Raw genomic sequence first — 22,036 nt, forward strand, 5'->3', positions numbered from 1 at the left:
GGGCTGCGTGATGTCTATGTATTCGAAACAGGAGGAGAGCTGGACCCCCAGCTCGCCTTTTGTTTCCGAGTAACTTCATCATCCAGCATGAAGCTTGGCCCTCCAGCCCTCCTTCTGTTTCAAATACAGATACAGCAGCAACAGGCAGACCTATCATTCAAGGAGCCCGTGGCTAAAACAGGCTCCTTGAATGAAAGGGCTGCCTGCTGCATGTGAGCTGGAGCACACTGGTATCACACCTCTTGGTGCGCCCAGCCTCTTCTTTTGTTTAAAAGTGCTGACACCAGTAAGCAGCAGGTGTAACCGTGCAGTGTGGGCTGCCTGATGTCTGTGTACTCGAAACAGGAGGAGAGCTTGACTGCCCAGCTCTCCTTTTGTTTCCGAGTAACTGGTCATCATCCAGCATGAAGCTTGGCCCTCCAGCCCTCCTCCTGTTTCAAGTACAGACACACCAGCATCAGGCAGACCTTTCATTCAAGGAGCTAGTGGTTAAAGCGGGCTCCTTTAATGAAAGGGCTGCCTGCTGCATGTGAGCTGGAGCACACTGGTATTACCTTTTGGGGCGCCCAGCCTCTTCCTTTGTTTAAAAGGGGGGCTGGGCGCATCAATAGTAATAACGCCAATGTGCCCCAGCTCCACGTCTTTTACCAGACGCCCCCCCCCTTTGCCCTTAATCGAGGTGGGGCGCTCTCGTTAGGGGGTGTGTGCTCAGACCACACCCTCTAATGATAGCCAGTGGCAGATTTAAGGCAAAGGGCCCCGTGGGCAGCACCTGACACAGGGCCCTAGGTGGGCGGGGCATGGAGGCGGGGCTCTGGGTGGGCGGATTTAATTGTGGTCACAAGTGAAGAATGGCAAACTTTAGGGACAAAAGCTATTTTGTATTAAGTTGTCGTTATTACAGTTACCTAGGGGTCTGACTAACTGGAAACAGGCAATGCTCGGTGTAAGTCCAGTAACATGCTCTTTCTGCTACCCTGTTGCAGCTTTTTCTGGATGTGTCTTTGTGGGGATTAGCTATGGCGGTATTCCGGGTGTGAGCGGGTAGAAATTGTTCTGTCAGAGTATTATGCATCAGTTCTATGGGGGATACAGTATGGCCGTGAAAAACGCTCCCTGTAAGAGAAACACGTAGGGCCTGATTTACACACGTTTTTTAACACTGGAAAGTCCCAATGAAAACAGGTTTTGTAAATCCGGCACTTAGAAAATAAATCGCTATTTTAAAAGCATTGTGAATAACTACTACAAAATGTAATTTGAAGTGGCTAATTTAGAAGTATTTTAAACAAGTATTCCAAACTGTAATTTGAAAGGGGCACGACGATGCTGTCTGTGGCCAAAGGCCGCCTTGTATTTGGGGACCGTGTAATATACATGGCGTTAAAATATTACACGAGCAAGTGAGCGCTAATATATTACACCTTTAAAGCGCTTCAGACCGAGATACAAATTATTTTTAAAAACATGCTTTTTTAGTAGGAAAAACGGTGTCTAGGGCAATATTTCATTTTCATACGTGCGGATAGTTATATTCGAAGGAAAAAAGCACGTTTAATTGTAAACATGCCCATATAAATTGCTTTACTAGAGCAGTTAACAGGGTTTATAAATAATACACTTGTCGAGGGCATGTATTAAAGGCCCCAAGTCTTTCAGGGAGGGGATGCCCTTGGGCAATCTGAGCTCCATCTGTTCCCATTACAGTAGGACCGTAGCTAAAAAATGGGAATTATACAGGATAAACCGAGCCGCCTCTAAAGCAAGGGCTCTCTCTCTCTCTCGCACGCACGCGCGCATCACCGCACTGTAAATATGTCTAAACAGAAGTTTGACCAGAATGATTGAACACGTCCAGGGAGCTGAACTGGAGTGAATTCACAGCTGAAAGGGCCCTGTGCTCTGTGGAAGGGGTGGGGCCTGGCACAGGGGCCCGGTCATCATTTGTTTGTCTGACGACCGTTAAATCCGCCTCTGATGATAGCCCCCCCCTAGATTTCCAATCCCACTTAAAGCACAGAGTAGAGGCGTCCACCCACTGACAGAACTCTCTTACTAGCTTGTCGGACGTTTCCCGGTGTGTTGATTGGTGGGATGCCGCCCAATGTTAGAAGATGGGTCAGGGCGTCTTAGTCTAGTTTTCCGATGCAGAGCTGCCATAGCATTTGGCATCGTTTTGTGCAGGCCCGGCTGAAGATGTGTTGGGGTCCATTTCAACCTGATGGTTCACCCCTCCGCCCCCCAGCACTGCCATAGAGTGGAAAACAATCTTAGCCACCCATGGGGAGGGGTATACATTATAATGGAGATAAAGATAAGGTGACTAGCCACCAATTATCACGAGATTGCAAGCCAGCGGGGAGCTGAAACACTGAATGAACACCCGCTGAATAGCTGTGAATCCAGGCTACGACTCCTTTGTAAGCAAGTGGCTGACGTTGAGCAACTAGTGTTGAAAGACAATGAGGTGATAACACTTCTGTTTTCTTCACTGAAGGTGACAGTCGGACGTGCTCCACCCAATGCAGCATGTAAGGCGATCACTGCAAAGCGCACACTGTAAACCCCAGAGCGTAAGTGATATATAGAGGAATATATTGCTGTGTTATTAGACTGCTGACCGGCAATATGGTGGCAGTTGCTGCCCCCCCCCCCCCTGAACCTCAAGGCCCCTTTCATTTGAAAACGTTGAAATGCCCTGATTCTGTCCTTGGACTTGTGTGCCCCCCCCCCATTTTAACCCCTTCTGGTCAGCCACTGCCTACTGCCTTTGGACCATCAACCACAGTTGCCTCTTTTCCTTTGCAGCATGTGAAGGAAGCGATGGGTGCCGGCGTGGACCCTGCCGTCAACGCCACCAATAGCACCAGCACCAAATGGGACATTGGCAGCGCCTTCTTCTTTGCTGGGACCATCATCACCACCATCGGTGAGTACCTGTGGGGCGGTGCCGGTGGGTCGCCATGTGGCATGCACTTTCAAGATCACGACCACAGAGCCAGAAGCAGTGCTGAGGAGGGTTCTGGGGTGAAGCATGACCACTTGTAAAGTTGGGAATCCATTGGAGAAACGACGCAAACACCCCAAGGAGGAAAATAAAGCACTAGATTGCTAGAAAAAGGAATATAGAAGTGATAGAGTCCCAAGAGGCTTATTACGCTCTAGCTGAGCTTCTTCAATTCCCTACACTGCTAATCACAGACAGAGCCCAGTCAAAAGCTTCATTTAAGACCCCTTGGCTCACCTTTAAGTAGTGCAGGCTGAGCTCAAGACTTAAGTCTGCCATTGGTGCTCAGTCATGCAAACAACAAACAACCACAGTGAAATACACTTAAGAGAGAAAGAATCCAATGTCCAAGCAATGGGGTTTGTAAAAACAGCGGCAATGCATTAATTATTTATCACTATTTAGAGACTTCAGAATAAAAAGAATCAATTGAAATGATCAAAGTGAACACATTTAAAAAAAGATCACACATGAATCTAAGACAACCTCATGTTGTGCTCTACCAAATTATTAGAGACCCTCCAGCTTGACACCCGAAGGACAACACGCCTCAAGAAAAAGTAATCCCCTATCAGTTGATACCAAAAAGACAGGGAGCTACCATAGAAGACCCCTGGCCTTATCTCATTTCAAAATGGTGTCTGCCCCCAAAAAAGTAAGTAGCTGGGCTTTTAGCATTCCAGAAACACACCCCACCCTATGTGACATATACCATTGCCAAGTGGTGAACTGCACACTTTCCGCTCTGGTACCAGGCATTACTCTGCTGATTAACTCTTCACTAGCCACAGACACATGTCCCCGAAAATCAAGCCCACGATTAGGTGGTACCTTCTAAAAACGAGGCAGCTCAAATATATTCCGTTCAGATCTGGGCCTATATCCGCCTGCCTGTGCATAGCAAATGCAACGGAGGTAGCAGTAACAAGGCGACATGGCGCCTATTTAGAAAGAAATACAATACGTAGGACCTGATTCACAAAGCATTTTTAAATGGGATAATCCTTCTGAAAAATGCTTTGTGAACGAGATCCTTAATGTCTTCCAGGCCGGCTTTCACTGCTGCCCAGTGTCCAAAACCACATTTCTAAACATAGAAGTGGCCTCTTGGCAAGAGAACTAAGGCAGGCCTATGCACTTATTTTACTGAACCCTTATTCTGCCCTCAGCACCCTAGATCCCAAAATGCTCTTAAGCCGCTTGGTCTGGGTGGCCTAAAATGACACCTATTCAACCCCTGGATATTCAGGTCAAAGCCCTCCAACATGAAGTCAGGTGTTTCTTGAGGAAGAGGAGTATCCCCAGTCGTGGTACAAGGTTTACGCTGACAGTCTTGTTAGCCGGTGACGTGAAATATGCAATTGAGGAACTTGTTAAATCCCACGCATGCGGACAGCATGGACATTGCCGACCGCATAGTCAGCTATTATTCTAGACTCATTCTAGGTGTCGGAAGTGGCCTCTTGACTTTTGACTCCTGATCCCGAGGGACGGCTTGACACAGCGTTGCGGAGATGAGGAGACGCGGAGACGTCCAAAGGTCCTTTCCTCAGAACGCTGTGAGCCGAGTACACCTAGCAGAGCCGAGCAAAACGGAGCTTGGATTGGGATTGTTTCCGAGCTCTCACGCTCGTATTAGTGCTCGTGGAGCGGCGGACCAGGCGGACCGGGGGAGCAGCCCAGGGAGTGGGGGGGCAGAGGAGGACCTCTGCAACTTGCTTTTTTCGCAGAGTTCCAGCCCAGGCTCATATTGCTGGGCGAAGTGCTGGTGAGTGGCAGTGGTCTCTGGCCAGCCGTTGTTTTGTTCTTTTGGCTTGGCTCAAGCTAGCTTCAGCTGGGTCTTGCCAGGTCACAACCCAGCCAATGACTAAAACCCCAATCCACAATCCCAATCCCCAACCAAACTGCACCACCCAAAATGCATTGCACCGAAATTCCAAACAACTTCAGTGTTGTGTGGGGGAGGGGGAGACAGAGTAACCTCACATTAAAATAATAAGGCTTCCTGGGGTGAGTGGCAAACCAAAGTTGGTAAGGTGGGGACTGCGGGCACTTGCCTTTGACCCACTTGGGCCACTCGACCCACTTGGCAGTTGCTGCAGAGTTTCTGCAGTCGGAGCAGTCTTAGCAGCAATGGCGGCATGGGCAGCCACTCCCCATTCTGAATTTCAGCTACAGTCAGAGGCCGACTCACAGAGCAGGTTGAGGAGCAGTCGTCTAAGGCAAGAGCTTCTAACACAAACCATGATAAGTTCTAACCCACAAAGTATGCATCAAAAACAAGACTACACAAACAGATTTGTTAATGCGACCAGGTTCACATTCGAATGAGTCAACGACTTGAAGTCGGGGCCGGAATCAGCATCAGCCCCTCCTACCTTGTCTTCCTTTCCCGACATCGAGTTCCTAGTGCCCCCGGCGCAGAACCACCCCCGGCAGTCTTACCGACTGCCTCACCAGCTGGGGGGAGCGACGCCTCGCTCCCGCAGGTCTCTGGGGTGGGGACGAGGAGTGGGGGGAGGGTGGGAGGAGAAGAGGACAAAAGCCTGCATAGGGGGACCCCCAACATGAGATGGTGGGGACACGGGGCTCCCCTATGGGGTATTGCCGCCGGGGTCACCGCACAGCGTGAAGCTGGATGGGCAGGCAGCACCGCCCACAACGAAGACCTCGTCCACAGTCCCGAATGAAGGAACGTGCTCGCAACAGACGAGAGAAAGAGCCCTACAGAGTGATCAATAGGAGGAAACAACTCTTGCACTCCACACTCAGCCCCTCTGAAAGACTCCCAAGAGGTTGGATGGGAAAGAATAATTGAACCCTCACCTGCAGATCAGCAGGGCAATGTGCTTGAAATCCATCCGATGTTAACCATGTCTGAACTAAACATTCTCCCGGATGACTCGACCTGGTCGGACTCCTTATGCAGAGAAATGAGTACCTCATATACCACCGAAGATGAGACAGATAGCCCACTAATTCTAACTGTGGCACAAAATGAAACCCTGAAACATGAAAGCAAAGTAAAAAAGGGGAAACCGGTGACAAAAGAGGGAAGACAAATAAAAAGAAAAAGAAAGGACAATTCTAAACCACCGAAACCCCTACGGCAGCGAGCCAAATTAAGCAAGGAAACAGAATCAAATTGGTTAAATACAAACATCATCCAGGAACCGCATAATGAAAAGGGACGGACAATAGATAACATTGCCGGAGGGAACAAGGGGAAGAACCCCAGTGGATTTATATTTGACCCACTAGACAACTTCTTCCACAAACAACTGAAAACCACACTAGCGCCAACAGAAATGTCGGACGCGGAAATCCTAGAAGGAGCAGAGATACCTTTCGAGAAACCATCATTGGAGGCACAGAATGAGGAGGGAACAAAACCAAAAGACAATGAGCAACACATGAAAAGAACGATACAGAAAACACAACCACTCCAATTAGATGGCATTTTGGAAAACGAATGGAGCAGTCGAACCCAACTAATGGTGCAGGGACAAATAAAATGGAGTTACAAAAAAAAGCCATGTGCCCCAAAGAAACACAAAACAAGCCAGCACACCTAGTATTCAAAGTAAAGAAATTAAGCTGGCACAGAGCAACAACCAAGAAAACCAGAGTTTAAAACCAACACCAGATGAACTAGGTGACCAAACAAAGACAGAGCCCCAAAAAAAAGCCTGTCAACAACAAAACTGCACAGATCGACAACAGAGACAGCTGCATGAAAAACTTAGTAACGGATACAAAACGGAAGCTGGCCCAGCAAGAAATCAAGGGGCAAAGAGACAAATCGACATCAACCCATATAGTGGAACTCTATTCTACACCGGCTAAAAACAAAAGACTCAGTGTTGTACAACAATCCCCAACCAAAGAATCACCAAGCAAAAAAACAGACTTTATGTCAATAATGTCCACTGTAACCATAGCATTGGCACCTTTCAGTAAACTGTATGAGTCGATTAATGATACACTCAAGGACCACACTACTATGGTGGCTTATATGCAAATGAAAATCACCTACCTAGAAGGCTACCTCATGTCATTAGAAGCGTATAAACAGAACACCAGAGAGTGGGGAATCCAAACCGAAGATAACGACAAAAAAAACAGGTCAAAGGCGATACAGACAGACCAACAAGAGTCTCAGACCCAAAAAAGTGAACCAAGCAATAGATAAATCTCAGCAACTTTTAAAAACACAAAAAGAAGTAGCCATTCAAAAAAGCCTACCTAAAACTACCCTGAACGCCACACCAACATTCAAGCCGGCCAAGGAGTCGAGCCAACGAAGTACAAGGGAGAGCCCCAAGGTACAGCAAGGGGAAGAAACAACAAACATTAAAATGGACCGTAAAACAGGAAGAAAAAATGGAAACCATACAGCAAATGGAAACTAAATTTTGCAAAAAATCAAAACAAAAAAGGAAAGATTCTGCAGTACGATAGGAAACATGTGAAATATCTGAGTCAGAAGATAAAGTCGAAGAAGAAAAGCACGCACCTATTACAGATTTACTGGACGTCAGCCAATACTCGATCGAAGATGTAGAAAGGGTGCACGCGGACCACAAAGACAAAGAAAACCAGCCGGCGATACCAGAAGCAATCTCTAAAAACCCAATGAATAACAGAAAGTCTCCAAGGGGGATACTTGAGTCCCCAACTTTTCAAACCTTGGAGCAGAAACAAAATAAATGAAAGAATCTTGAGAGGCGAGAGAAACAATCTCAGTCTAGACACCAAGAAGAGTCCAGAAGTAGTATAGAAAGAAAGAGACATAAAAGGGAACACAAACCCTGGGCCAAAAACATTGACACCAGCCATATGGGAAGCTAACCACAACCATTTCAGAAGGGCAAGATCACCGGGAAAATCCGTAGGGGTTCGTGAGGTGTTAAAGTAACGCCATAACAATAATAGGAGAAGATCAAGATACAACAGAAGATCAGTATCAAACAAAGATTTGCACCAAGAAAGTGTCCACTACAAACAAAGACACAACAAGAGGAGGACATCTTATCATGAGTCGACTGATATGAAAAAGAAGCCAGATAGAAAGAGGGAAGACGCACTACATAGCTCGAGAGAAATAAAAAGATTACAAATGACGAGAAACAAGAGGTCAACAAACACAAGATCCTTTAAACTAGAATAATTATTGGAGGAAGGAGGAAACATGATCTTGAACCGGAAAACCACGGTAAAGCTCTTAACGCACATTGAAAATCTGAAAAACATTAGAACAGATGATATAGACATCATTGAATTCATGGATAACAACCACACGGACAGAGTATACCTACATATATCATCTCACTGGGTGAGACGTAAGATCTCTGGAGCCACAGACCAACTACGAGCCATGGGCTACGACCTGAGCCCAATATCCGCCACAAGAAGCAGGGAAGAAGGATCACAGAACAGAGATGTAAGACGAAGCTACGAAGGCATAACTCGCCAACAAGACCAAGGGAGGGCACAAATAGACGTCCCAAAGGAACATGAATATAAGAGAATAAAAGAGGACCCCAAAGTACATAGAACGCGAAACCATTCCGGTAGCCGGGATCACGAAAACAAAAACAAGCCAACATATGGATGCCGAAGAGAAAGTGAGAGGGAAGAAGAAAAAAAAGAATCTTGAAACAGATCACTCTGGTAAGAAAAACAGAGTACAAGAAAAAATTTCACTTCAAGAACGGAAAACCAACGATGGCATGAAGATTACAAAAATCACAATAACAGAGAGTATGAAAATTCACACATTGAAGAAGAGCGTCTGCCATGAGGGCCCCTGCAAAATTGGAACATCACATTCAGCAGGGAACCGTTAGTGCGAACCCGAGACGATCTAAGCCAGCAGAACGAGCGGAACGAAAGGAAAAGAGATCAAAATAATTGGGAATGGCTACTGACGGTACTAGCGGAGCCAAGTAGATCCTTGCAACGAAAAAAGCTCACTGAATCAAGACAAATTCAAAATGAGCTAACAACAGTAGAACAAAGACGAAACGTAACATCTTTGGGATCATGGAACACACAAGGGTTTTCCCATTTCATGGATCGAGGGGAAGTAAACTTAGGAAACTACGCTCTGATATATCTGCAAGAGACTTGGTTGCTTGAGCCACCAACTCTGGACGGGTACGAGATAATAATATCGCCAGCCACTAAAGGCCCCAAGGGAAGACCAGCAGCTGGACTACTGATCGGAATAAGATCAGGCAGCGGATACAAGCTGGAATCCATAGAAAGGAAAGACACCTTCTTCTTAGCCGTAACAATCTCAGGAAACCAACCATATACAGCAGAGAAGGAAAGGGCCAAAACACTCCTACTGCTAATAACGACATATTGGAACCCAAAAGCACAATCCGACAAATGTTTCCTAAGAGAACTGGAGCACACTATTGATGAAGCTTCAGTGAAATAGCTCATTGGTCAAACAGTGATATGTGGAGACATGAACGCAACCAGCTCTGGCCCTACAAAAGAACTGACCAGAAAAGACAATAAGATCAATGCGGCAGCACAGAGAGGAAGCAAGCTCGACCGGCTTTTATTATCTCGAGACCTGCATAACCTCCAAACTACAAGATCAAAAGAAAACCAGGAGCTCTCGACCTGGGAACTAAATGGTTTGACAGCCAACATAGATCATATCTACGCCTCCAGATCAATATTAGCATTAACCACAAACTTAGAGGTCAGAAGAACCTCGAAAAGCGATCATAACATACTACAAACTGGTTGGGAGATACCACCAACTCCTGTACCCCACTTTATGGATCACCAAATAGAACCGTCCCAACAAGGCCAGAGCTTAAAACTGATGAATAGAGCAATAGCAAATGTCACCGCCAACTATCATCGAGCTAAAGGGGAGCTAACATCAAAATTGGCCCTGGGAAAACTGGACTACAGACCATTATTAAATCCATACCTGCAAGTAAGTAAGAAGAACACCATGCAAGTCAAAACCTGTCTACATTTCAGGAATGAGCAGCTGATGGAAAAAAGAAAGGTCATGAGACATGCAATTAGAATAGCCAAGAAAGGACCAACCAAAAAAAAATATTACAACAGCAAATACGGCAAAAACAATCTATAAATCTTGGCTGAAACATAACAGACATATGCTGTACCAAGAGGACTCGGAAGCAGTGTTAAGATGTCTCAGTGGGAAAAGAACAAAAGATTTCTGGGCCATGATCGATTCGACAAACCAATTTACGCAAGATACGTTGTTGAACAATGTAGGAGAACATAAATGGATCGAACACTTTTGAAAACTTTTCTGTAAACCAGAAACAGACACCCAATACAAAGAGCCACAGATGACTTCAACATGGGAACTGGATTACGATAGAGTTTCCATCGAAGACAAATTTAAAAAACTAAAATCTTCACGTGCTCCGGGTCCGGATGCGATCATTAACCAAGATATGAAAAGGAACAGAGAGACCAGAGGCCCATTAATCATGGACATCTTCGATACATGTATCAGTTCGAAAAGCCTACCACCTTCCTGGACATCAGCCAATGTAGTCCCCATCTATAAGAAAAACAAAATAACGGATCCTGAAAACTATCGCCCCATAGCACTCCTAGATGGGCTGGGCAAGTTATTCGGATCCTTCCTGTAGGTTCTGACTTTGGGCAACATCTTCAGAATGTCGAGACCCTTTATAGTCAGGTTTCGTCAAAAAACTCGGGGACACTAGCAAACATCTTTGCACTAAGTGCCATGAAGGCTAAAATCCTGGACGGGGGACCGAGAATATTCCTGGCATTTGTGCACTTAAGCCAAGCGTTTGACAGAGTAAACAGAGGCAGACTGCTACAAACTGACAACATGGAACTGTCCAAACACAATTCTAGCCCCAATCAAAAGTCTTTACTCAGAGACCACTATGCAAGTGCGGCTCAGTGGCACGGGCCAGCTATCGAAAGAAATCAAAACTGCAAGAGGAGTCAAGCAAGGTTGCTCATTAGCTCTTGCACTGTACAACGCCCACACGGGCGACATTGGGCACCATGAAACCAACTTAAGGATTTTCCCTTCACAACTAGGAAATGACAAAATAAGTTGCCTATTGTATGCAGACGATATAATACTACTCGACCACACGGTAATAGGTCTCCAAAGTTGACTAGCTGGGCTACAGGAATACGTAAAGGAAAACGATCTGGAAATTATTTTCCAAAAAACGAAAATCTTAATCTTGGAAAAACATCATAAACCAAAGGAAAGAGAAAGATGGTCAATTGCAGGAGAAAAGGTGGAGAAAGTCACTTCTTTTACATACTTAGGAGTAACCATCAGCAGCAGCAGAAAAGAAACCCAAATGCAGGAAACACTTTGGGCGAAAACAAAACTGGTGACGGCACAAACAAAGAAAGTGGACAGAAAATATGGCAGGTACTCGATACAAGCGTCAATCAACTTTTACAAGTCGAAAGCAATTCTGGCCATTATATACAGCACAAAAGCGATGCCTGAGATACCAGATACCATCTGGTCAAGATTGGAAGGTTTCCTTTGGAAAAGAACATTAAATCTACCTCAATCAACACCAATCGCGTCAATAAGAAGAGAATTTACGCTGGTCTCCCTGAAAGCGACAGTCACACTAAATGGCTTGATGCTGTACCGGAAAATCAAAATCTCTAACTTCAAAACTTTCGAACTAATCAGAGAGGAAATGGAAAATAAACGAAACAAGGTGCTGACAGCATGGGCAAAGAAAAATAACAACCTCCTTACAGAAATAGGAAGCTCAGAAAGTGAACTAGAAAAAAATCTGAACAAAACAAGTCTACATCTGATCGCAAACTCACGGGATAAGAACAAACCTGAAAAATAAGGACCACGATCAATGAGGCTTTAAAGATAAGAAGCTAGGTCAGATATTAATGTTTCTTCCGACGTCTACTTGGAGTGTGTGATTTTGACTACCTCTCACTACATTGTACTTAGCCATTTTTGCTCCCCTGAATCTGAACTCTGTCATTGAAATGACGAGGTGGTCTTGACCCACCCAGTTGCTGAGTCATTGGCTCCTCTTAGCTATTTTGTCGGCAACTCGGGCACAGTGAAGAGCGCTTGGGGCTACCGTAAGCACCCACAAACTGGAGAACCAGTCCGTTTCCAGGCAGGAATGAGAGCTTGAAACCACACTTACAATGTAGATGCTATATTATAAAATCAAAGTGACAAAGCCACTATGACGTGACAAATAGTTTAATGAATAAATATTAGTCTCTTTGTTTTTTTTATTGGACCTACATTACCCGTTTACATTATATTTCATTCCCACTTCATTGACCACATAACACATCATTACCATTTAAAATTATTCCCGGTTATTATATTACCTTGTGCCCACTCTTGCAGATTACTGCTGGTTTTAGTTAGACCCGGTTGGCATATCATGGCAGACTTCCTGTTCATCAATGTAGTTAGCACGTCATTGCTAGTTTCTATTTCCAGTTTTAATGAGGTCCCTCAGCACAGCCGGTTTCCAATGTGTTCACTTAACCAATCATTGCCTGGCATTACCTGGCCCCTCCCAGCAGGTGTTCCTTCTGGGGACCATTTCTAGACGGGCAGCGAGACAGTGTCTGCTATTGACTTGCATGCAGGCTGGCCAAGGTGGGATGAACTGCCAGGCCCTGCCAACTCCACCCAGCCTACAAGGAGACAGGTCTGGATGGGATCTTGGGAAGCAACTCCCCTTGGCAGTGGTTGAAGCGTACCAAAAAAAGTAGTGGAACTGTGATAGAGTAGGCATTAAGGGAGCAAGGTGCAACACATTTTCAAGGGTTGCAGTCATGCTGGTTGATGGCCAATTGAGTTGAAAAAGATTTCAGTTTAGCTGCAACTGCCATCGGGTGGTGGCAAAGTGTAAAAGAAGCGTGCATTAACTTCACTAAGAACAGTTCCGGAATGGTGGAAATGGTTGCAAGAAGTAGTGGAACTTTTAACAGTAAAAAAAAAAAAAGTTGTGGAATGCTGCTACTGACCGTTCCCACTCACTTTGACCACTGCCCCTTGGGAACTTCTTTATGGCACACGTGCACCACCAGCCGTCTCACTCTGGCAATTACCCACTTTGCACTGAGTGAAGTGCTAGTGAAATTATTACATTTGACTGGGTTCAGGATTTGTACTGTTAAGAACTGGCACGATGTTTACATAGGATAGCATTTTTTTACGTAGGGCATGGTTCAGCAGGTTGTATCTCCTGATCCTAGATACCCTGCGGGGCATGGTTGCACAGGGAGCATCTCCTGGTCTGGTCCTAGATACCCTCCGGGGCATGGTTGCGCAGAGAGCATCTCCTGGTCCTGGGGCATGGTTGCGCAGGGAGCATCTCCTGGTCTTAGATACCCTGGGGGGCATGGTTTCACAGGGAGCATCTCCTGGTCTTAGATACCCTGCAGTGCATGGTTCCGCAGGGAGCATCTCCTGGTCTTAGATGCCCTCCAGGGCATGGTTGCACAGGGAGCATCTCCTGGTCTGGTCCTAGATACCCTCCGGGGCATGGTTGCGCAGAGAGCATCTCCTGGTCCTGGGGCACGGTTGCGCAGGGAGCATCTCCTGGTCTTAGATACCCTGGGGGGCATGGTTTCACAGGGAGCATCTCCTGGTCTTAGATACCCTGCGGTGCATGGTTGCGCAGGGAGCATCTCCTGGTCTGGTCCTAGATACCCTGCGGGGCATGGTTGTGCAGGGAGCATCTCCTGGTCCTAGATACCCTGCGGGGCATGTCTACACATGGAGCATCTCCTGGTCCTAGATACCCTGCATGGCATGGCTGCACAGGGAGCATCTCCTGGTCTGGTCCTAGATACCCTGTGGAGCATGGTTGCGCAGGGAGCATCTTCTGGTCCTAGATACCTTGCAGGGCATAGTTCCGCAGGGAGCATCTCCTGGTCCTAGATACCCTGTGGGCCATGGTTGCACAACAAGCATCTCCTGGTCTGGTCCTAGATACCCTGTGGGGCATGGTTCTGCAGGGTGCATCTCCTGGTCTGTTCTTAGATACCCTGTGTGGCATGGTTGCACAGGGAGCATCTCCTGGTCCTAGATACCCTGCGGGGCATGGTTGCACAGGAAGCATCTCCTGGTCTGGTCCTAGATACCCCGTGGGGCATGGTTGCACAGCAAGCATCTCCTGTTCTGGTCCTAGATACCCTACGGGGCATGGTTGCGCAGGGAGCATCTCCTGGTTCTAGATACCCTGCGTGGCATGGATGCACAGGGAGCATCTCCTGGTCTGGTCCTAGATACCCTGTGGGGCATGGCTGCGCAGGGATCATCTCCTGGTCCTAGATACCCTGCGGGGCATGGTTGCGCAGGGAGCATCTCCTGGTCCCATATACCCTGCGGGGCATGGTTGCGCAGGGAGCATCTCCTGGTCCTAGATACCCTGCGTGGCATGGCTGCACAGGGAGCATCTCCTGGTCTGGTCCTAGATACCCTGTGGGGCATGGCTGCGCAGGGATCATCTCCTGGTCCTAGATACCCTGCGGGGCATGGTTGCGCAGGGAGCATCTCCTGGTCCTATATACCCTGCGGGGCATGGGTCCGCAGGGGGCATCTCCTGGTCCCATATACCCTGCGGGACATGGTTGCGCAGGGAGCATCTCCTGGTCCTAGATACCCTGCATGGCATGGCTGCACAGGGAGCATCTCTTGGTGTGGTCCTAGATACCCTGTGGGGCATGGCTGCGCAGGGATCATCTCCTGGTCCTAGATACCCTGCGGGGCATGGTTGCGCAGGGAGCATCTCCTGGTCCTATATACCCTGCGGGGCATGGTTCCGCAGGGAGCATCTCCTGGTCTTGGATACCCTGCTTCTATAAACTTGCTCCTAGATTCAGTTCAGGAGGAAATCTATATAACCTAAAACCGCTGCTTCAACTGTTTTAACTTTTGTTGCACTGTGATGGGAACCATAAAAGCGGCTTTATGTTTTGAATAACATTATTTATTAACAAGTTTATTTTGTATATCTGTGAGAATGAAGGGGCTGTGGGTTTATTTTTAGTACCAGTCTTTTTCATGCAGTGCCACTTTAGTGAAATTTGGACAAAAAGTACTGGCAATGCAACCATATGTAAAAAAAAATGATTTATGGTATTTGATACGTGATATTTTGTCTTAAAGTCTGAATATTCTTGTGTCTTTTATGGTGGATTTTTTCTAAATTTAGCTGAATTGTATTTTATTTCACTGTTTCCATTCCAAAATAAACATTTATTGATTACATGCCAACATATCGCTAGGCATTGCGTATACCAACTCTGCGGATGACACGCAGGTGCTCATTCCCAACACCGGTGACTATGAGGCTGACGGGGAAAATATAACCTCCATCTATTCCAAAATTCATGTGTCTCTGCCTCAATGGCGAGAAAACAGAACTGTTACTCAATCTCCAGCAACCTTAAAGAAACTGAACAAGTACAACTCATTTACCATTGACAATACAATCCTCCTATCCCTGTCTTGCAGGTGGTCAAAACCTAAGGTGTCTTCTTAGACTCCAGTCTTACCATGAACAGACAGGTAAGCCCGATTGCATCTTCCGCGGCATACCACTCAAAACTGCTCAACGCAGCCAGACCCTTCCTGTCTACAGAGAACTGCCTCACCATAGCAAGGGCTATAATCGGTTACCGGTTGGACTATTGTAACGCTCTTCTAGTAGGTACCTCCGCTAAAAACATCAAGCAACTCCAGACCACACAGAACAATGCTTAACCGGGCCGCTACCGGCATCGTAAAGAGGGAACATATTTCTGCTACCAGGAGATTAGTCCATTGGCTCCCCGTCAAGGAACGCATCAACTTCAAATCTTTTGCTATCACGCACAAATCGTCTTCAAAACAAGGCCCCTCTCTACCTCTCCCAAATATTTACTAAACCCATCTCTGACAGACCCACAAGATCAGCATACACAAACATGGTCACCATTCCTAAAACCTTGAAGAACAGGGCAGGAGGCTCTAGCTTCCCTTTCATCGCCGCAACGCATTGGAAAGCCCTTCCTCCAAGCCTAAGGAGCATGGAATCTCACAGAGACTTCAGAAAAGTCATTAAAATGCTCTTGTTTGTATAAAGGGATTTCAGAACTCATGGTGCCTCCTATCTCCTGTCTATCCAGGCACTCAGGCACTGTACAGTCTATGCATGGCTATGTATGGTGAATTATGCAACCCACACAAGTATCTGTTTTGTTTTGCACCTTGCAGAGGTTTCTGCTCTCTGTAACCCACAAGTCCTCCACATCTGTAACTAAGTCACCTGCTTGCACCAGCAGCGCCTCGATGCCTCTGGGCTGCAGTGCGCTTTACAAATACAAAAAATAAATAAAATAAAATTAAATATCTGCTAGCCATTTTGCTGCATGCAACCCTAGCATAGTTTCCTTTTTCATAGATATAACATACTGAATCATGGCGCCCGTATTGAGAAGTGTGGCCCCAGCACAATCATCAAGTGTGGTTCGCTTTAGACAGGGTGCAACATTTTCAACAGTGTTAGCACGGGAAGCAACACCAGTGCACCAGTGCAAGGCCAGTGTACACCTGGTTTTTATACTGGCTCTTCAAGCAGCAGATCACTCCTGTCAAAAAAGTGGTTCAATATGCAAATACCTGACAACCCCAGAATAACAGTATGAAGATGATGTGCTGTGACATGCCTGTCATGCTGGCATGTTTTCTTACTCACCAACAGTGAGTTATCACTTGCCAATGGCTAGTGGTAAGTGCATCGTTTTCTAAGGCAAGTGTGGTTTCTCAAGTGTCAGGGTGGCCAGGGGCTAGTGTAGCATCCCACAGTCCCAGCCCTCGGCACAGCCTCTAAGTGGCCCAGTAATTGTTCTGGCTGTTAACAATGTAGTGGCCAGATAGGTCCTGTTAGAGAAGAAGAGACTAGCGCTGGAGGAACAAAAACAGCGGGACAAGGTCACCATAGAGTTGGACAGGGCCACCATAGAGCGGGTCAGGGCTGCTATGGAGCTGCGCAGCTTGGCACTCGAAGAGAAGGAGACCAGCAAATCCACCTCTAGCAAGGGCAGCAGTAGTGGCTCAAACCAAGGTGCCTGGGATAAGCCCCGGAGCCACATTCCCAAAGATTTAGTGCAGGCTTATGAAGTGGGGAAGGATATTGTTGATTGGTTTGAAGTGCTCGAGTTGGCTTTTCAACTGCAGGAGGTGGAGAAGGTACTGTGGGGTGCAGCCCTGATGAGTCGCTTACCGACCCAGTGGAATGATGCAATTCTTCATTTAACTCCTGAGGAAAGGCCCATTTATGAGAGCATGAAGGCGGTCCTTCTCAGAAAGTTCTGTAAGACTCTAGAACGGTATTTCAAGAGCTTCAGAGAGCCCGGAAAGAAAACTGGGCAGACATTTGAAGCATTCACACACTTGTCATTGAAATGTCTGAGAGGGTGGGTGTCTGGTAACAATTTTAACACATTTGAAGTGATGTACAATTTGATTGCATGTGAGCATGTCTTGAAGAATTGTGAGGTTGATCTACACCAGCATCTTGTGGACAAGACTATTACAGACCCCAGGGAGCTTGCAAAGGCTGTCGACAGGTGTGTCAATACTGGAGTCCAGAAAAAGGCTCAGGCGAGCACACCCACACCACAAGAGAAATCTTCGGACAAAAAAGGTAACAAGGATGGGAAGAACAAAGGTCCAACCCACTGCTGTTCAAAGTCAGGTGCCCAAAAGCATGACGGGAAATCCCACAACTCTAGTTCAGCCGTTGTGAGGAATTCGACCATCCGCACAAGGAGCTAGCGCTCGCCTGGGTTTTTTTGATTTTTGAAAATGGAAATGAATGATGGGAGGTCAACCTCCGAAAATGTGTCGGTCTACTCCGCACACATTTTCTAATGCTTGCAGCACAACAAACACATAGTCCAGTGGGTTTCGTGTTGTTTGATCGTCTAATAATTGATCGCTGCAAACTGTCTGAAAAAAACTGCCCGCATGAAATCAAGTATGAGAGGATCAAACCGCAAACCAAATGCCCCCACCCCCAATACCTTACTTACCTGTTTGAGGTGTCAGATCCATCCCTCTAACATGGATCAGATCCGACGCCGCATGGTCCCTTTTTTATTATTTTTTTTCCAGTCCCCCGTCTCCCATTTTGAGGAAGTGGGGGACACCCCTGCAACACCCCAAGGCTAATACATACCAATAATGGGGAGCGGGGTACACCCCTGCAACCCCAGCTTCACATGTTCAGTATGTAACAGCCCAATTGTTTGTTTTTAATCGATCAAATGGTACTGGCCAAATTCGGTCAAAAATGTACCATTCGATCAATTAAAAACAAACAATTATGCTAATACAGTCCAGTGCACTCTGGGCGGCACAGCCTTCAGGCGCAGTCCTCCCAGTCACATTTATTTGACAGGTGACAGTGAGGGGTGCATGAAAACATCCAGAGGAGAAGGGCAACACCTTCCTCTGGCCATGGGCAGCCTAATTAAAATATCAAAGGCTCCATGGATCTGCCCTGTTCTATTGTCTTAGTTTTGTGTGGTGGCAGCGCATACGAAGGGCAGTGAATGTCATGTCTGGGACAACTCTTTACAGTAGGCAAACTCCCTTTCAGAGGGATGAAGTATGTAATTTGAGGGAGACAGAAGTCTGTTCTGACCACAAACTTCAAGGGAGACCTGCTCTTTGATCAAGAGCCACAGAGGGCTCAGTTAACCAGAGAGACACTTTGATCTACAACAGTCAGGAAGATGGGTGGGACTTAGGAGTATATGTTGTCACCCCTTACCATTCCAGATGCAAAGCAATCTGGTCCTGACCTCACGCATAACAGAAGATTGTTGGTGGGGACCCCGAATTGGTTCCTTAAGGTAGTATTAGCCTGCACCAATCACTGTGGCCCATTTGGCTTTAAAAGAGTGTTGAGCCCCTCACTTAGCAGATCATCCAACGACTTTGAAAGGAGTAAGAAGAAGGACTAATTTGGACCCTGGCTGAAGGTACAGTCTACCTCACATCTTCCGCCAGTGAAGGAAGGTCAGGATTTACAAGAGGGAAGCAAGATCCCTCCCCTAAACATCTCCCAGGCAACAGAGGGAGATACCGGACTCCGAGGACCCGTCCAGCAGCTCTAGAACCGGTACCCAGCCAGCACACAGCATGCCCTGCTAGGTTCTGCCAGCAAGCTTCCTAGGTGGAAAGTGCCAGAGAGTCTCTGAACAAAGGACAAGGCCGTTGCCTGAAAACACTCTCCTCAGCTTTGGACCATCCGCCTGAAAGGACACCACAAGCCCTGCGAAGAAGCTAGGAGGAGTGCCACAACAAGCATCAACCAGCATCCATTTTTTAAGGATATTTTCGAGGCAGTCGAGCCCTCGAACCACGACTGCCTGCACCACTGACTGCTGTCACGCTGCAGTCACTAAAGCCATCCGAGATGCCTTGAGCAGCATTCCAGATCCGGCAACCAGCATAGAGACAACGGTTCTTGACCCTGAGCCGCTATGTAGGCCAGCCTGCAGCCGTCCGTTCAACCTCGCTTGCCGAACTGCCTGCTCCCTGATACCGCAGCCATCTCCCGCCTTGAACTCTTTTGCAGGAGCTGCAAAGTGTCCTGGAACCAACTCAACGCTGTCGAGCATCAAGATCATCTCAAGCACCAGGTACATTGTGGTTCTGTCCCCCTGGTCCTTCCTCTGAAGGCCCCTAGTGACATTTATGACCCTTTGCTCCCTTGGTGTTGAAACCAAATAACCTTGAACAGTTCAAACTGATTGCTTTATCGACTACCCTCCTGTCAGTACAGCACCCAGAGTGCATCCCTTTCCTTCGTGAAACTGTCTGTCCTCTATGTTCCTTTACAGGGTGGGTTGTATTTTGTAGTGTGCTAGAACTGTCTGTTGTAATAATAATGAAGTAGATATTTTCATACAACCTTGACAGGACAGTCCTTTTATCATTGGGTAATAATTGTATTTTCGCTGTGTTGTAACTAACCAACGATCCACGACCTTGCAGAGATAAGCCTGCTGTTCCATCCATGTTACCAAAATTGGACAAGGAGGTTTATAATTTACTTGTGTTCCAATCTGTTTGGATCCCTTTTGGTGTACTAGAGGTGTGAGGCTGATTGATGGTTTAGAAACCAACATTCATCCCTGGACCACTGGTGTCACAGATGTTGATTTTTCACAGCCGTGCACTCCAAAAAGCAGAGCGCCAGAACCCCTAACACTGTAACACCTATTTTCTCACAACCTAACGGTTGTTTCATGTGTAAGCAACCGGGCCATAGGAAAGGGGGTCCTGCTTGAAAGGGCTTACCCAAAAAAGCCATAGTGAATGTTGGACTCATGGATGAGGCCATCATTAGTGTGGGTCTCCTAGAGGGGACTACACACTAGGCCAAGGAGGGATCGAATGTGGATTGGTTACATTGTGGGAATGGTACCGGGTCTCCAGAAGAGATCCTGGTTCCCAATAATACTCAACTGTTCTTAGAACATGTGTATAGAAATGGACACAAAACTCCTGTGCTCAGAGACACTGCAGCTAGCCTCACTGCTGTCACACAGCAGTGGGTGCAGCCAGGACAGTGTATTACTAGATCTGATTGTACGGTCCGTGGGTTTGATGGACAGAGTGCCCCTTGGCAATAGTAGAGTTCAGTTGGCGAGGTAAAATGACCCAGCGCCATGTAGCAGTGAAAGACTAAATCCCTGTCCCATGTCTGTTGGGTAATGATCTTCCGGACCCTGAGTTAGTTGAAGTGACTACAAGATCGAAGGCCAAAGAGGCCGTCAGATTGAAGACTCAAGAATTTTAGGGTCTGGGGTGCTTCCAGAGGGCTTGTGCGAGGGACCAGCGTGGCCGGTAGCCCCATGTCCAGTGCCACAGACTACTGAGTCGCCTACTCCTGCGGGAGAGGGGTCAGTAGCCACTGAGGACCCTACTTTGATAGCAGGAGACTCAGTGACTTCAGAGTTGCCTGGTGCAGATCAGGAACCTGAGGTGGAGGACCAGGTGAGCGCAGTTCTGAAGGACCTGCCCAAGCTGGATGAGTTTGCATCAGCTGGGGGCCCAGATCAGACTGCCTTGTTTAAAGCCCAGAAAGAGTGTCCCACTCTAGCGGGCCTGCAGAAGCAGGCAGAGGAGCAGGCTAAGGGCGAAGTCCCTGGACTGTTCAAGGTGTACTGGGAGGATGGACTCCTGTACAGTGAGCCAAAAGACTCTGAGGGTGAGAGCACCAGAAGGTTGGTGATTCCCCACTGCCACATAAAGTTCCTTTTCGATTTGGCTCACCAAATCGCTTTAGCGGGTCACTTGGGATTGACTAAGACATCAGACCTGTTGCCTGCACACTTTTACTGGCCCCAATTTAGCATAAAACTTGCCCAGTCCTGCCTGACCTGTCAGGCTTCTGGTAAGTCAGGCGGTGCCACAAAGACCCCCTTAATACCAATACCTGTGGTCGGGTGGCCTTTCGAGAGAATAGGCATGGACATTGTGGGTCCTTTGGATCCCCAAACCAGCTCACTGAACAGATACACCTTGGTGGTGTAGACCACGCCACTAGGTACTCTGAGGCTGTCCCTCTGAGAAGCATCAAAGCCCTGTGGTTGCACAGGCTCTGATAGGAATATTCTCCCATGTCGGTTTCCCCAAGGAAGTCATTTCTGACAGCGGAACACACTTCATATCAGCGTATATGAAGGCTATGTGGGAAGAGTGTGGAGTCACCTACTGGTTCTCAACATCCTTCCATCCACAAACGAGCAGGCTTGCTGAGAGGTTCAACAAGACCCTGAAAGGCATGATAGGTGGCTTGGAAGAGCACCCAAGGAGAAAATGGGATATTCTACTGTTTGCGTACAGGTAGGTACCACAGAACGTAGTAGGGCTTATCCCCTTTGAGCTTCTGTCTGGACACCTGTATGAGGTCCCTTCAGTCTAGTGAGAGAAGCATGGGAAGGCAA

The 22,036-nt window shown here is 47.2% G+C and overlaps 1 protein-coding gene across 1 annotated transcript in view; it reads left to right on the forward strand.

Moving 5' to 3' along the window:
- KCNK4 (potassium two pore domain channel subfamily K member 4) overlaps window positions 1–22,036 on the forward strand; it is a 239,978-nt gene that overhangs the window by 171,675 nt on the left and 46,267 nt on the right. Inside the window, exon 3 of the mRNA XM_069645142.1 lies at window positions 2,809–2,929. Within this exon, the coding sequence (XP_069501243.1) occupies window positions 2,809–2,929 (121 nt within the window). The remainder of the gene's footprint in view (window positions 1–2,808; window positions 2,930–22,036) is intronic.

This window comes from Ambystoma mexicanum, chromosome 2p (assembly GCF_040938575.1).
Source record: "Ambystoma mexicanum isolate Mex_15411 chromosome 2p, UKY_AmexF1_1, whole genome shotgun sequence".
NCBI lineage: Eukaryota > Metazoa > Chordata > Amphibia > Caudata > Ambystomatidae > Ambystoma > Ambystoma mexicanum.